This window comes from Tursiops truncatus, chromosome 10 (assembly GCF_011762595.2).
Source record: "Tursiops truncatus isolate mTurTru1 chromosome 10, mTurTru1.mat.Y, whole genome shotgun sequence".
Classification (NCBI taxonomy): Eukaryota; Metazoa; Chordata; class Mammalia; order Artiodactyla; family Delphinidae; genus Tursiops; species Tursiops truncatus.
The window spans coordinates 24571540-24583976 of record NC_047043.1 but is presented as its reverse complement, the minus strand read 5'-3'; the positions used below and the strand labels follow the sequence as shown (position 1 = coordinate 24583976).

Sequence of the window (12437 nt, the reverse complement as noted above, 5' to 3'; positions counted from 1 at the left end):
GCGCACACCTCTCAGGTAGCAGCAAGTTCTCCTGCAATCAGTGGATTTGTCTATGAGTTTTACACACCCTTTGGATGGTGTCATCTTTTAGGGCAGGCATCTAGCCATTCGCTCTCATATTCCATCAGCACCAAACACAATAATCCCACGTGGTGTGTTCTCACTGAGTGTTGTTTTAGTGAATAAACGATTGAAAGAGAGATGCTGTTGCCATGGCCGGTATAAGAGTGACCACTAACCCCAGGAAATGGAAAATGTCTTTTCTCGTATAACAAGAAGTCCTGAATTAGTTCATTCCCAGGGGTAAGTGATTCATCCAAACCTGGATTCTCACTGTCCTGCCATTTTGCCACTCTGTGTTTGCTTTTGTCTCAGACTTGTCCCTCATGGTTTCAAAGGGGCTGCAACAGCCCCAGGCATTCTATCTTTCATACAACAAGACCCAAAATTCAGACAAGAAAGAGGGGGGCATTTTGAAGAGTGAAGAAAACTTTCCCAGAAATCCCAGACTTTCCCCTCATGCCTCATTGGCCAGAAATGCATCACATGCCCATTCCTAAACCAGTCATTGGCAAGGTGAGTGGAACTGACATGACTAGATTAACCTTACCAGGAAGGCATCCTCAGAGGAGCTGAGGAGACTTTCAGCCTGCTTTGAAGATCCTGACTAGGTCCTGGCAAGAAAAAAGGTGGGGACCTAGTATGGAGCAGGTATCCAAAAGCATCTGCACCATAATTTTTGTCAGGGCTTTTTACTCTATATATTTTCACCTCTTTTCCTCAAGGGACTCATGGCACTCTTGCCCAAAATGAGTCTTGCTTTCTGGTTTCCGTACAGTAGACACATGAGCTTTGCAAATGTCACACACCTACCAGTCACTGTTGAAGTGTCTCGCTGATGGAGCTCCAGCTTGACAAAGTGTAGTGTTGGTGCTCCGAAGGTCCAGCATATCATATCACATTCTTGCCTCTGATACCACAGTGGTTTAGTGGAATCAGTGGTATACTAAGGTCAGGGCAGTGGAAGCAGTCAGCCCTGGGGGCACGCATGAAGGCGTTGCATGATCTATAAAGAATTTTAAAACAATGATAAACCTCTGAAGGCAATGTGGTATCCTGGATTTAACCCTGGAACAGAAAAAGGACATTAGTGAAAACATGGCTGAAATCCCAACAAAGTCTGTAGTTTGGTTAATAGTATGGTACCAATGTTAATTTCTGTGTTTTGAAAAATGTACCACGGTTACAGAAGCTGAGTGAAAGGTTTATGAGGACTCTCCATAATATTTTTGCAACTTTCACGTAAATCCAAAATTATTTCAAAGTTAGAAACAAATTTTAAATGACAAAAGTGACTAAAATTCTTTGTTTTTTAATTACCACCATGGCAATTCTAAACAATGTTAGAGGTAAAAATACTTCCCCAAATCTTTTGGTCTAAATTCTAAACAATTGTTGTTGCTGTTGAGTTTTAATAATATGTATGTAAATTTCGACCTTGCCCATTTTTACTATTTATCTTTTAATAAACACTGCATCCTACATGAAAGTTAATTCTAGTAACTCTCATATATACAGCCGACTCCTAATACACAGGGTCTCAGATGCACATATTTGTTTCCAGTAAGTTCATACCCATCTGGAATCAGCCTAGCTTGTTTCCAGCACAGCCAGGTCTCCATTGTGACAGAAGCTTGGGTTTGAACCACAAATTGGAAACAAACAATGATAACAGTGATTTTATAGATGAAGAAACAGAACTTGTTACTTTAATTCTGTCATTCTTTGTGACCACCGGCAGCCCTTATTTTTGTTTAAAATGTAAAGCAGTAAGACAACAGTAACAGAGTACAAAATGCCTGCTTGCCACACTCACTCACTTTCGGCAGTTAGGCGGTAACTCCGAAAAACCAAGTCGCTTGTCCAGTGGCAGCAAGTGACTCAGTGGCAGAGTAAGACATGGGAACCAGGACTCCTGACCACTCAGGGCTCTAACCACTGCCCCCTATTTCCTCTTTCCAAGTCTCATTCAGCTGGAGACAGACTTACTCCAGACGACTAATGAGTGTGCCACCTGACATTCAGAAGGGAAGTAGGGGGCATTTTTAAAAAGAGACACAACTCAAATTAACATTAGAAATGAGTACATTTCAGGGGACTTCCCTGGCGATGCAGTGGTTAAGACTCCGTGCTTCCAATGCAGGGGGTGTGGGTTTGAACCCTGGTTGGGGAACTAAGGTCCCACGTGCTGCACGGCTCGGCCAAAAAGAAAAGAAAAGAAAAGAAATGAGTACATTTCAGTCAGAATTCCTGCAACCAGGAAAATACTGGAATACAACAGTTGGGGAGCAAAGGAATGATTTCAGATCTTGATTTCCACCGAGTTCTCCAATTTGGGGGGCATCTTTCAATGGAAACTCTCTGGGGAACTTAGCCTTAGTTTGTTTAAGAAGAAAGCAAGAACTATCAGAATGGCACCTCTGTGATGCAGTGGGCATCACTGCGAGGAAAACTCCATAGCAAGAACTCTGTGGAAGGACAGTTTACACGAGCCTCTGCCTTCCCCGAGCAGCTCTCGCCCAGTCTGGGGAGAAAGGCAGACACTCTTTTGATTAAATTTAAGCAGCTCCCTGTGAACCTTTGTAATCAGTCCTTGAAATTCATCCCATCTCTCTTTCTCACATCACAGCCCAGGATTCAGGAACCATTCACTTGCGAGTTGTCAATCATGAACACTACATGCAACTACTGGGTGTGTCTTTGCCTAGCTCCCAACCACAATAATGGTTTAGGGGTGCCCCGCTCCTCACTGAGCTGTTAATTGACCTCCTACTGCATGCTTGGAAGGATGATGGATGCGTGGAAGTGTGGGTGGATGGATGGATGGGTGGGTGGAGGGGTGGGTGGATGGATGGATGGATGGATGGGTGGAAGGGTGGGTGGATGGATGGGTGGAAGGGTGGGTGGATAGATGGATGGATGGGTGGAAGGGTGGGTGGATGGATGGATGGATGGGTGGAAGGGTGGGTGGATGGATGGATGGATGGGTGGAAGGGTGGGTGGATGGATGGATGGATGGGTGGAAGGGTGGGTGGATGGATGGATGGATGGGTGGAAGGGTGGGTGGATGGATGGGTGGAAGGGTGGGTGGATGGATGGATGGGTGGAAGGGTGGGTGGATAGATGGATGGATGGGTGGAAGGGTGGGTGGATGGATGGATGGATGGGTGGAAGGGTGGGTGGATGGATGGATGGATGGGTGGAAGGGTGTATGGTTGGATGGGTAGGTAGATGAGCAAATGGACGGATGGATTAATGGATCAACGTGAGGGAATTCATACCACTCCATCTTTATACTGGTGCCCAAGGTAATTGCATAGTGAAGGGGCCCCAAGGGGATTCTGCTTCCACACAGGAGGCACGTTCAAGAACAAAGATATATCTGGGTTGGGTAGAAATTAGCCGTGGGGTAGATTTAAGGCCCTGGGAGACGGGAACCATAGCTTTCCATCTGTGTGCCTTAGCAACCAGCTCATTCCCTACTGCAGAATAGGTGCTGAGAGACTGTTGACAAAAATGAATGAATGAATGATCTGAGAAACACAAGGAAGGCTCCCCCTGACCCTGATACTCCCCCCCACATTCTGATTTTTTGTTACTATATTCCAACGTGAAAATTTCATCCCTTTGTAAATCAGTCACGTATCCAGAAAGTGTCCAGTTATGATGCAAAATATTCCTGGATGCTAAATACATTAAGCCCTTTCCATCTGTTGTCTCTCTGGCAGAAGTGAGCTGGTCACACTGCTGTCTCACTTGATTCTTTGCTGATGAGGTTGGGCACAGGGCAAGCCCAGAGGTTTCTCTGACGGGGCAGAAGGGCTCTTGCTGGGGAGTGGGAGAGGGCCCTCCAATGCAGGCGGCCCCAGGGTTCGGAGGAGGGACCCAAGACCCCTCTCCCCTGATCTCGGCAGCCAGCCCCTGGCCCCAGCGCCTTCTCAGCGGCCCCTCCTCCATAGGAGAAGAATTCCTCACTTTGTCCCCTGGGTTTCCACAAGCTGGGTGGGGCACTGAGGTGAGGAAAGAAAGAAAGAACAGGAAGAGAGAGAGCAAGAAAATAAACACGAGAAGCGGAGAGACACAGGACAGTAAAGAGAGAAGAGTGGAAAGAAAGTGAGGCTAGATATAGGCAGGGGGTAGGAGAGAGGAAAAAAATAGATTCTCTTTGCAGCACAATGCTTCTAGTAATAATATCATCATTATCTCGCCTGAGCAGATGTGCGAGGACTCTGTCTACTCATTATACAGCATGAAAATGGAACGAGTTTCCATCAGCCTCATCGGAAATCTTGGCAGATGCTGTCAGCAAGTGGTGCTGCTTCTGAGATGTGATTTTTCAATAGCAGATACAGTACTTTTTGACTGCGGTTGGGAAAAAGAGAAAAAGGGAGTTGATTGTGCTTTCTTTTTTTTTTTTTTAATTTTGAAATTCTTTTCTCCAAGGAGGTTTCGCCTTAGACCACATCGAGCTCCTTGGACCAGCCACGTCGGCATGACCAGTGGTCTGGGGCTGGCCTGCGGTCTTAGGGCCACGCTAGACCCTGTGCCAAGCCCTGTTCCTTGGAAACAGCCCCTCTGCTCAGCCTCCAAGGCACGCCCTGCGAGGCCCTGACCTCCCCTACTCCCCACTATTCATCGTCTCCAGTCCCCTCTTCCACTTCCGCCTGGACCTCAGTGTCCCTGTCTTGCATGGAGACGTCTGAAGTGTGCGGTTCAAGCAAAGAGCCTTTTGTTCCCAGCTGAACAAGGCCCAGGGAGCCCGGCAGCGCCAGAGACAGGAGCGGACACCCTCCGTCCCTAGACGGAAGCCTCGCAGTGTGCAAGCTCCTCATGACCAGCGCCACCTTCCCCGGGAAGGCGGCCAAGGCCTGCGGCCCCGGGTAGGAAATCCCCAGTGAGAGGCCCTTCCTGAGCGCCACAGAAAATGCTTCTTTTCATCGACTCCAGTCCCCTTCCTTTCTAGCGTGAAGGCCCAATCACACCCCCCTTCCTGGCCTTCCACACTCAGTTCACATGCCAAGTGCCCCACCCAGCGCTTGTTGGCTCCTGCACCCTCAGCTGGTCTCCCCCAGCCCCTGGAAAGCCTCCTCTTTCCCCCAGTGGGGCTGCCCACTCTCCCTCCGCCCAGCTCCCTGGGCCCTCACACCAAACTCTTCCATGCCATGACCTAACATCTCCAAGAGGCTCCCGTCAGGTTGGATGGAAAGGGTTTGTTGACTTTGCCAGATTAGCAAGGGGAGCAAATTCCACGGATGCCTCAGTTCCAAAGTCTCAAAGTTCAGACCTCCAGTTTGATAGCAGGAGTTAAGTGATGGAGGCGGCCTGAGATAGCACAGAAGAATAACAGCAACAGCGATCGCTCTGGGTGGAGCAATTACTAGCTGGCAGGCAATTGTCTCTGCCCTCTCACGAACTTCTAAACTTAATCCTCACAACAACCTCGGCTACAGGTACTGCTGGTAGCCCCAACTTGCATACAAGGAAATAGAAGCCCAGAGATATTAAGTAACAGGCCCAAGGCCCCAGGCCAGTAGGAGGCAGAGCAGGGTGTGCCTGGGGATGGCACTCCTGTCCCCATCCCTGCCTCTCCAGACGTGCCCTGGGGGTGGCAGGAGATTTGGATTCCAGCCTGGTTCTGCCACTCTGCAGGTGGGTGACCTCAGGCCAGCTGCACTCTTTCCCAATCAGAAAAATTAAGAGAATGAGGTGATTTCTTGGGGCACTTTCAGGTGGTAACGCTGTGATTTTTTTTTTTTTCCTAATTATAAAGGTAGTCAGGTATAGCACAGGGAACTCTGCTCAATATTATTTAACAACCTAAATGGGAAAAGAATTTGAAAAAGAATAGATACATGTATATGTATGACTGAATCACTTTGCTGTACACCTCAGACTATCACAAGATTGTTAATCAACTATACTCCAATATGAAATAAAAAGTTAAAATAAAATAACGGTAGTCAGAAAGATCTCCAAACTTCCTGGATTCGGGGCCAACCCCAGGTAAAGGGATGGATTATGTGGCAAAACTGATGCTTGGTGACCCCTCAGGGCTCCATCTGCAATGTTTCCCTCTGTCCAGACCAGGCCTCTGGTGCAATCCCTCCTACCCCTCCAGGCCCCAGAGTCCTGGGGTGGGGGAAAAGAGGGTTTGTCCATCACCTAATAACTCAGAGGACACACAGACCATGCACATCAGGATGGGGAAACCCAAACTCCTTATTAAAAAAGAGCTATCCTTTGAATGCATCCTCACTTGTGCCAGGGGTGACCAGTGCTAGTCAAAGGTGAGCTTAGAGGTTGCTCTAGGCCAAGTCTCTTGGGCAAAAGGGGAATGGTCTCTCATGCTCTGCTATGAGATGGAGTTGTAAATACCGTTTCAGAAACTAGGGGCCGTGTGACCAGAGATGTCCTACTCCCCTCCTTCCTGCCAGAAGCCCCTCAGTGACTGCCCATTGCCTACAGGGGGAAGCCCGCATCCTTTGTCTTGGCTTCAAGGAACACCATAGGCACACTCTCACCCTCCCACCTTGGCCTCCATCTTCCCTAGAAACTCATAAGTACCACCCCTGCCAATTTTGACTGAGCTGGCAACATCATAAGAGTTAACTCTTGGGACTTCCCTGGTGGTCCAGCGGATAAGACTCCGTGCTCCCAATGCAGGGGGCCCGGGTTCGACCCCTGGTCAGGGAACTAAGATCCCACATAGCACAACTAAACCCATGCGCCGCAACTATGGAGCCCGCGAGCTCTAGAGCCTGTGCCCCGCAACTAGAGAAAGCCTGCACGCCTCAACGAAGACCCAGTGCAGCCAAAATAAACAAATAAATAAATAAATTTGTAAAAATGAATAAAAATAGAGAGGTCTCATTTAAAAAAAAGAATTAACTATTACTGTTGGTGGCAGATTTGTAGCATCCTATCTGGTTGATTCTAAGATGCACCCTTTTTCTCATTTTAACAGCTTACTCATTTAACACTGATCATGCAATCGATGACATGTTGTTGTTTATCTGGCAGCACTGTTTTCTTTTGTTGGTTCACGGAATAACGACGTAGCTTACAAATGAAGGCATCTCGGGTTTGATGAAGTATGGTAAGTAGCATTTTCCAGAGTTGAGCTCTGGAAGCTGCTTGCCCATTCTCTGCATCTTTTTCCCCCAATCAGGCCTGGGTCCTGGTGTAATGGGGGTGATTTCTGGGGGCCTTTATGGATCTCTGGTTGCAACCACGGGTGATCCTTAAAATGTTTAATGACTAGACCAATCAAAACAGAAGGCTGAAAACCACTGGCATGTCTGTCCTGGAGCTTACTTGATCCCCACCCTGGTTGTGGTACTCTTTCCTGATTTTATGGACCGTTGCCTGCACCCTCAGGGAACGTGGCCTGTCACCCAGGCCCAGGGGAAATCCCCAACTGGATTAAGCCAGGCATAGTTATCTCAGTTTCCTTTGCCTTTACTGGCTTAAGGGATGGGCATGTATATTAGTTTAGTCTTGCTGCTGTAACAAATGAGCATAAAACAATACAAATTTATTATCTTATGGTTGTGTAAGACAGAAGTCGGGTACATATCTCACTGAGCTAAAATCAAGGTGTCTGCAGGGCTGAGTTCCCTTCTGGAGCCTCCGGGGAAGAACTGGTTTCCTTGCTCTTTAGGTATTGGTAGAATTTAGTTTCTTGCAGCTGTAAGAGTGAGGTTGCTGGCTGTCAGCAGGGGGCCTCTATTAGTGTCTCGTGGCCTCTCTCCAGGTCTTACATATAGCTCCCTCACTCTCAGAACCAGCGACAAATCCCCCTCCTGCAGCCATCTCCGTCACTCAGCTGGGTTTATGTGATTATGGTTTGTTTTTTTTGTTTTGTTGGGGTTTTTTTTTGGCCACTACATGTAGCTTGAGGGATCTTAGTTTCCCGACCAGAGATTGAACCCATGCCCCCTGCACTGGAAGCTCTGAGTCCTAACCACTGGACCACCGGTAAGTCCCATATGTGATTATGTTGAACTCCCCATCTCAAGAGTCTTCCTTTGGGACTTCCCTGGTGGTCCAGTGGTTAAGACTCAGCACTCCCAGTGAAGGGGGCCCGGGTTCAATACCTGGTCAGGGAACTAGATCCCAAATGCTGCAACTAAGAACCCGCACGCCACAACTAAAGATCCCGCCTGCCGCAACGAAGCAACTAGGACCCTGTACAGCTAAATAAATAAATATATTTTTAAAAGTGGGGACTGGGACTTCCCTGGTGGTGCAGTGGTTGAGAGTCCGCCTGCCAATGCAGGGGACATGGGTTCATGCCCTGGTCCAGGAAGATCCCACATGCCGCGGAGCCACTAAGCCCAAGCGGCACAACTACTGAGCCTGCGCTCTAGAGCCTGCAAGCCACAACTACTGAGTCTGCGCGCTACAACTACCGAAGCCCGCGCCTAGAGCCCTGCTCCGCAACAAGGGAAGCCACCGCAATGAGAAGCCCACGCACTGCAACTAGAGAAAGCCCGCATGCAGCAACGAGGACCCAACGCAGCCAAAAATAAATAAATAAATAAGTAAAACGAAAAAGAAAAAGAGAGAGACTCTACCTTTTTTTTTTTTTTTAAAGAAGATGTTGGGGGTAGGAGTTTATTAATTAATTTATTTATTTTTGCTGGGTTGGGTCTTCATTTCTGTGCGAGGGCTTTCTCTAGTTGCGGCGAGCGGGGGCCACTCTTCATCGCGGTGCGCGGGCCTCTCACTATCTCGGCCTCTCTTGTTGCGGAGCACAGGCTCCAGACGTGCAGGCTCGGTAGCTGTGGCTCACGGGCCTAGTTGCTCCGCAGCATGTGGGATCCTCCCAGACCAGGGCTCGAACCCGTGTCCCCTGCATTAGCAGGCAGATTCTCAACCACTGCGCCACCAGGGAAGCCCCCGAGAGCCTACCTTTAATCTACAAAGTCCCTGTGGTCATGTAAGGTAAGAAATTCACGGCCTCCAGGGGACAAGAGTGTGAGGGTCTTTATAGGCCATTGTCTGCCTGCTACTGCATGTGACCCACTCTGGCCGATGAGATACAAGGGGAAATCTGCTGGGGCTTGGGGAAAGATTTCGCTCCCTGATATAACGATTCTGAGGCTTGCCGCACTCTTACCTGCTTTGATTGAGGGGCTATGAGCTATGGCAATCATTGTGCCACACTAGGCATCAACACCAAGAATAAAAGCTGACACACAGAGAATAGTAGTGGGAATATCAGAGTGAAAAGAGTGCTTGGCCTTTTGATGACAGTGTTGTACCACTGAACCAACCTAGCATATTTAACCTAGCTCCTACTGGCCCCCTCTTTAGGGCTGGAGGAGGACCCTGTATTTCCAGTTACGGCTGGGGATTCGTCTTAGAGGAACAGACTGCCCATAGTGCCTGATGCTGCCTGCTAGACTGCACCTCCTGGTTGAGAGGATTGTCTGAATTATGCCTGAACCTGCTGTATCCTTCAAACTTGGTGGCTTGGACTGCTGGCTGCCCTCCCAGTGGCTCAGTCTCCCCAGCCCTGCCCCAAGGAGTCTCAGCTCTTTCCTCCCTGTTAATCCTGCATTTCCAGGGTCACATCCTACCTGTGCTCTTCCCACTTTGATGTTTCTGGTGTATCGTAATATCCAAACATCCTAGACTGCTGGCCATTCTCTGAATAGTCCTTCCACTTTCCTGCTTCTACGCTGTTCCTTCATGCTGGTCCCTCAACTGGAAATGCTCTTTCAACACTCTCATATTTTCACCATTAAATCCTCGCGACCATCTTGTGATGCTATTATTCCCATCTGGCAAATGATTCAAAAACATTAGGTAACGTATTTAAGGGGATGTGGCCAGCAAGTGGCAGAACTGGGATGCTGATGTAGGTCTCTCTGACTTCAATGTCCATGTCCTCTGACTCCCCCATTTGACATTTTAGAGAAGACACTGCCCAACTCAAGTCATGAAGGACTTATCCCCTTCCATGTATTATAAACACCCTGAGGGCAAGGAGTGAGTCATCCCTTATTGACCCCCAGAGTCAGTGGTGTGCAGGTCAAGGTCAAAAACTGGCTTGGGGGTTGGAGGTGGGAGCCCTGATTTGTAGTGTTTTCTATGGGGTAAGTACCCCATAGTGGCTGATTTCAATGTCCCAATGTGACCTTACTGAACCAGGGGCTGGGAAGAGTGAACAGTGCACAGTGTTATAGGATGTTTCCACCGTACAGATATACAACAGATGTGAGTAACCTCAAGTGCACAGATAGGGACTTCCCTGGTGGCGCAGTGGTTAAGAATCTGCCTGCCAATGCAGGGAACATGGTTCAAGCCCTGGTCCGGGAAGATCCCACATGCCATGGAGCAACTAAGCCCGTGCGCCACAACTACTGAGCCTGTGTGCCACAACTACTGAACCCCGCACACCTAGAGCCCGTGCTCCACAACAAGAGAAGCCACTGCAATGAGAAGCCTGCGCACCGCAACAAAGAGTAGACCCCGCTCGCTGCAACTAGAGAAAGCCCACGCGCAGCAACAAAGACCCAACGCAGCCAAAAATAAATAAATAAATTTTAAAAAATTAATAGCTTTAAAAAAGAGAGCACAGATAACAGCAAAATGTAGTAAAAATCATTAGGAAGTGAATGAGTTTTGATCATTTATTACCTTTGTTTTAAATCCTGTTGCTTCTATTTTAATTTTATGTAACTTAATCTTTAAAATTGTTGTGTTTAACAATCGGCTTGCAAGTTTCCTGGAAACTTAACAATTAGGTTCCTAACTGGTTAGAGCCGGCTCCAGCGTGCCACTGCTGGAGTCTAGTCCGAGGCTTTGCTTTTAATTGGTTCTAGGATGGTGGTGGGTATGCTAATAAAAAGAACATGCTCATCCACTAATGAGTTTGGAACAGAGCTGGTAACCAGACTTCAGCATTCTTTCCCATGTCTGAGAATGCCTTAGTTCCACCGCTCACACAGAAGGCCAAACAAATAAAAATTAGCTGAGGGTGGAGACCAAAGAACAGCCAAGGCTCCAACTAAGGTCTGTGAAAACTGATCTCTGCCCAGTGCCAGGGTGGGGCCTTGTGACTGCTTCCAGTTCAAAACAGTCCTGGCAACTGGGTTTGAGCAACTGTCCTCTCTCCGACTACACCCACAGCCAGAGCAGTACTGAAGAAAAAGCACCAGTCATCTTGTTATTCTATCACATTCCAGAAAGTACAGCACCCCCCCCCCCCCCCCCAGGAACTGGGGAGCCTAAAAAGAAGTAACAACTAGATTGCTCCTCCCAAAGGCACAAAGAAGTGCTGCGCTGGGACTGCCTTAAGGTTTCCTTATGGGTACAGCGCTGACATCACTGGAAACTGGAGTGGGCAGGCACAGCTTAGGGAGGGAGAGGGCCAGCTGGAGAATCAGCTGTGCTGCACTGCACTCAGCACTATCCCTGTCCCGGTTCAGAGATTGCACCATATATGGACTCAGGCTCAGGACGGCAGTCCCGCTGATTTGCATTGGGGCTCCCTGAAAATTGCATTTTGGGATTAGGTCATTGCTACCAGCAAAAGGGAAGACCCCAGTAAGGCTTGTCAGCATAAAGAAATCGGGCCAACTGTGGTCTGGCGTGGACCGAGGAGGGAAGGGGGTGCCGCCCCTTTCCAGCCAAGCTGCTCTTGGGAGCAGGCCAGAGCCTCAGCAAGCTGTGGGAGTGACTCTCGGCCACGGTGCACTCAGTAACAGTCTAGGCTCCCAGTTACTCTGGGGTCAAGATGGGTTCACCCAGGTAAACCCCAGCTAGTGAACTCACAACCTCATCCCCTAGGTCCAGACTGGGTCAGCCCAGGGTGACACAACTGGGCCTTGGGAATCCAGGGAAAGGGGAAAGGAAAGGGTGGGTTGGAAGTGATCTGGGAAAGTGGCTTTTAATAAATGGCCAATAAATTGGATCCAATTTGTAAAGATTAATTAATTTGTTTTGCTGTTGTTTCAGCAATTGGATGGCTTTAACTTTTTTCTTAAAGGACCAGTTTGAATTATTTCAGGACACTTCTCTCTCTGTGCACCTCTTGATTTGATTCAAAAGACAAGAAGCATGAATTACTCTCTGGCAGTGAGAATGAACTGCTCCATATGCGAGATGCAGAGAAACCTCACAAACATAAGGTAGAGAGAAAGAAAGCAGACACAAAGGAGGCCTGTGAATCCCATTCATATCAGCTCGAAAACAGGCAAATCCATCTGTGTTGCTAGAACTCGGGATAGTGGTTCCTTTGTTGGCGTTAGTGCCTGGGAGGGGCAGGAGGGCTTCGGGGTGCGAGTGATATACTCATTCTTTGTCTGGGTGCTGCTTACACAGATGGAGACACACTGAGATGTCCACTTAGGATCTATGACATGTCT

General features: G+C 48.4%; 1 protein-coding gene across 9 annotated transcripts in view; it reads right to left on the bottom strand.

The window, feature by feature from the left end:
* Window positions 1-12437, bottom strand: part of TRAM2 (translocation associated membrane protein 2) — a 156255-nt gene that overhangs the window by 81489 nt on the left and 62329 nt on the right. Inside the window, exons 1-2 of one of the 9 annotated variants that reach the window (XM_073810615.1) lie at window positions 1881-3030; window positions 874-1066 (exon numbers count right to left, since the gene is read on the bottom strand). In XM_073810615.1, the coding sequence (XP_073666716.1) occupies window positions 874-955 (82 nt within the window). In that variant the 5' untranslated portion in view covers window positions 956-1066; window positions 1881-3030. Of the gene's footprint in view, window positions 1-873; window positions 1617-1880; window positions 3031-12437 lie in introns of those variants that run through there. The other 8 variants (XM_073810616.1, XM_073810611.1, XM_073810612.1 and 5 more) reach the window with 8 other exon arrangements.